This window comes from Bison bison, unplaced genomic scaffold, assembly GCF_000754665.1.
Source record: "Bison bison bison isolate TAMUID 2011002044 unplaced genomic scaffold, Bison_UMD1.0 scf7180017864498, whole genome shotgun sequence".
Lineage (NCBI taxonomy): Eukaryota > Metazoa > Chordata > Mammalia > Artiodactyla > Bovidae > Bison > Bison bison.
Window position 1 is genome coordinate 10178421 of NW_011495057.1, and position 4547 is coordinate 10182967.

Sequence of the window (4547 nt, forward strand, 5' to 3'; positions counted from 1 at the left end):
CTGTGATGCTGGGAGGGATTGGGGGTAGGAGGAGAAGGGGACGACAGAGGATGAGATGGCTGGATGGCATCACTGACTCGATGGACATGAGTCTGAGTGAATTCCGGGAGTTGGTGAGGGACAGGGAGGCCTGGCGTGCTGCTATTCATGAGGTCGCAAAGAGTCGCACACGACTGAGTGACTGATCTGATCTGATCTGATCTTACAATATTTACAGTCTACTACTCCTCTTTTTAAAATACATAAATGCTTTTTATCAAGATATTAAACCTTCAGTTATTTAAAGATAATTATAAATTGTATTTTTTAAACTTTTAATTCACAAACACTTTAAGGAAAAAAATTTGCCCTCTTTGAGAAATGAAACCATAATTTCTCTCCCCTAACCCCCTCAAGAAATATGGTTACAGAAAAGGACGTTAAAAAAGCAGTAAATCAGAACATTCTAGAGATGTAAAATAAATTCATAGAAAGATGATAGCCTAATAGCCTTTGGAATACAATAGCTCTAGATTCTTTTTTTTTTTTAATAATAGATATAGATTTGAATCCCACATTTTCCTCTTATATGGTCTCTTGGTATGAGCGCATGGGCAAGTTACCTAACTGAACTTTCATTTCCTCCTATGAAATATGAGATTAGACATATCCTTATAAATTACAAGGATTAATATAAAAAATTACATGAATGTGCTTCTCGCTACAGGTTTTCTCTTCTTTGACTTGTATTCTGGTATAGGTTAATGAAAATGTGGAGATTACTCATGAAAAGTTCAAGGAAGAATCATTTTCTAGAAGTATCATCCAATATACATTTCTTGTATTGTGTACTTCCTAAGTGAAAGTGTCCTCATATATAACCCATATCCACAGAGCCTGTGTACAGATGGCAGTGGGCAACCTATACTATCGAGCTCGCAGCAGAGCAGAAGATACAAGCTAGTCCCTTGCTCTCTTATGAAGATGAGGTGTAAAGAACACAGACAAATGCCCTCTTTTCCTTCACCCTATAAAAGGAATTTAAATCCAAAGAATTTGATTCCAAAGCTTGGTATCCAAGAAACACCAACTATATGAATGAATTCAGGGTTAAGAACCTGATGCAAAGAACTGACTCATTAGAAAAAAACCCCAATTCTGGGAAAAATTGAAGACAGGAGAAGAAAGGGAAGACAGAGGATGAGATGGTTGGATGGCATCACCAAATTGATGGACATGAGTTTGAGCAAACTCCAGGAGTTGGTGATGGACAGGGAAGCCTGGTGTGCTGCAGTCCATGGGGTTGCAAAGATTGGACACAACTGAGCAACTAAACTGTACTGAAAGACTTGTAGATGACTAAGAGAGTACTTATTTTCCTTGCATCCTGATTTTCCTTGCATCCTAGCACTGACTGTTTCTACAGAAATCATATTTTTCTGTGGTTATTTGTAAATGGTAGCTATTAAAACCAAAATGTATAATCTCATGGTGCTACCAGATTCTAGATTTGTTCTTTGAAGATGTAAATGAACCTAGATAAATGAATACATGTATATACTCACAGAAGTTTCTGTAAAATATGGTGCATTATCATTTTCATCCTCAAGAGAAATAGTAATTGTTCCTGTGTTAAATAAACCAAAAGGTTGGCCCCCCATGTCTCGAACTTCCATTATTAACTTATACGTATCACATTTCTGGAAGAAAGGAAAAAGATACACTGATGAACACATATTTCTCATAACTTGTGAGTCTCATAGCCATTTCTCAGGCTTTGATTCTTTCACAAACGTTCTTTTTTGATTAAAAAAAAAGAAGCCACCATAAATGCAAATAAAGAAAAGATATTTCAGTCAGTACAATGAAAAGCTGGTGTTTCTGATATAGTATTTTAAAAAGTGAAGCTATTTTAATATCCACACGTCAAACCAAGTCAACCATCTCTGAGACCTTGTATCTTCCCAGATCTCTGTAGGGACAAAGGAATAGACCTGAGAAGATTTACACACAGTCTATATGGAAACATTCTTGGAGAGGTGGCCACCAAGAACCTTAGTGTAACTTCTCTGGGAATTCATGATCAGTTTAAATATAGTTTAGTGATTGAGAAATTAAGTAATTCATTACTTCTCTATCCAGTAAAGGTGTGGTTGTGGTGATGACACCTGTATCTGGATGTACAGTGAAATGTCTTGGATTGTTTGGAATTTGCTGCAAGATTTTGTACTTCAGACGAGTATGTAGAGTGTCAGGCTCATCGAGGTCTATTGCAGTCACTCTTCCCACCGAAGTTCCTGTTTAGAGAAATCCAATGTTGTCAACAACTTAAAGTAGTGATCTAATTGAATTACAAACAAAAATAAAATCAACGCATGGCTGTGGCATATTCTCCCCTAAAACCCCCAGGTTGATTAATTTATCAATAAATAAGCCTGCCACCTGATGAGAAGAACTGACTCATGACAAAACACCCTGATGCTGGGAAAGATTGAAGGCAGGAGGAGAAGGGGACGACAGAGGATGAGATGGTTAGATGGCATCACTGACTTGATGGACATGAGTTTGAGTAAGCTCCGTGAGTTGGTAATGGACAGGGAGGCCTGGTGTGCTGCAGTCCGTGGGGTCACAAAGAGTTGGACATAATTGAGTGACTGAACTGAAGCATGCATACATGCTCAGTCATGTCCGACTCTGTGACCCCATGGGCTGTAGCCCTCCAGGCTCCTCTGTCCATTTCTCAGGCAAGTGTACTGGAATAGGTTGCCATTTTTTCCTCCAGGGGATCTTCCTAACCCAGGAATTGAATCCACATCTCCTGCAACTCTTACACAGATAGGCAAATCTTTTTTATCACTGAGCCAACTGGGAAGTGACTAAATGCTCTCCCACAGCTTTAAGCTCCCCTTACCTGGAAACTTCAATTAGGTGGCTACAACTGATAATATGATTTGTATTCTACATAGGTAAGAATATCCGCCCCACCCTTGGGAACAAGGGTGCTCAGATTCTTCCTCCTAATCTGGTCCATGACCATTTCTGGATGAGACCTTCTCTATATATCTTGTTTCCTTTATATTCAACTTGATAATGTTAAAGGAAAAGACTAGCTTTGCATATGATAACAAAGGTTTCATGCTTTTATATTTTAATAAATGTGCTGAATCGCTAATACATACGAGACAAACATTACACAACAGTCTGAGTGTCATCTGGACAAGCTTTATGGCTCAGAAATCAGAGTATTAGTAATGCTACCTTAGCAAACCATTTCTTGTGGAGAGTAACATAAAGTATGGGCACAGAGTGACAACAGAATGGAGAAGGCTTAGACACTAAGAACATATCTTGTGATTTTTAAGAATAAATTAGACTTGTTACACCCTTTGGTTTGATGAAGTCACAATCTTGGCTGCTAAGAGCATCAGACTAGTTTAAAAAATTTTTTTTCAATTTGTTTGGAAAATAAGCAAAGTAAAGGAATACATATGTTATAAGCCTGATCAGCATTTCCATACCATAATCTATTTTTGAGTCCTTGAAAAGGTATTGTGACTTTGTAAATATTCAAAAGATCTATTGCTTTATAAATACATCATGGACACCTATGCACATGATCAAAATAGAAAATATAAAAAGCATTTATCTGCCATTGTGGATTAATCTAACAAAGTTAGAAACTTTGTGGATCAGTTAGCAGCCTTCTACATGTGCCTAGAAAATTAATACAAAGACTTTGACTTTGAAGAGCCTATGATCTTATAAGACTACAAAGTTTTATGTAGATTATTTTTAAAAATATTTATTCATTTAACCACACTGGGTTTTAGTTGTGGCATGTGGGATCTAGTTCCCTGACCAGGGATGGAACCTGGACTTCCTGCAATGGGAGCATGTAGTTTTAGCCACTGGACTGCCAGGGAAGTCCGTATGTAAAATACCTTGAAAGTCAAACATTTAAAAATATTTTGCCTAACCCTGCTTAAAACAGTAATAAAGAATTCAACTGAAGCAAAATATCTCGTGTTTTCCTAAAACATGAACTTACCAGTTCGGCAATTCTCAGGCACAGTAAAGACGGTCAGTTTGTTTTCAAAATATGGGGCATTATCATTGTCATCTTCAACTTTGAATACTAGGGGAAGTGGATACTCAGGTGCATAACCATCTGCAGTGGTCGCATAGGCATAGATCTGAAAGGTAGATGAACACCATCAGTTGATTCTTAAATAACAAATTTGGCACAAAATTGAACTTAGCAGTTGGGGAAAGTCATAATACTTAAAAAAAAATCATTGCCAAAGGTCTAAGAATGTATGCAACAGAGAAACAACACAGCTGCACAGTCTCTGCCTGCCCTCCAGCTTCAATCCTTTCTCATTGTTTTCCCACCAAAGACCACACTCTCCAGCTCAATGAGGCTTCTCTGGTCCCCGAATTAACTGTGCACTGTTCTCCTTGTTAGAATGCATGTAGACTTCCTCAGGTCATGCTAATAACAATTTTTTTTTTCCCCTAAAGTTTGTACAAAATATGATTCTAGTTATTTGTAGACTTATATATGGACA

General features: G+C 37.6%; 1 protein-coding gene across 2 annotated transcripts in view; it reads right to left on the bottom strand.

The window, feature by feature from the left end:
- Positions 1-4547, bottom strand: part of DSC1 (desmocollin 1) — a 39319-nt gene that overhangs the window by 23055 nt on the left and 11717 nt on the right. For both annotated transcript variants that reach the window (XM_010828961.1, XM_010828962.1), the window contains exons 6-8: positions 4028-4172; positions 2110-2276; positions 1545-1679 (exon numbers count right to left, since the gene is read on the bottom strand). In XM_010828961.1, coding sequence (XP_010827263.1) covers positions 1545-1679; positions 2110-2276; positions 4028-4172 — 447 coding nt within the window. The remainder of the gene's footprint in view (positions 1-1544; positions 1680-2109; positions 2277-4027; positions 4173-4547) is intronic.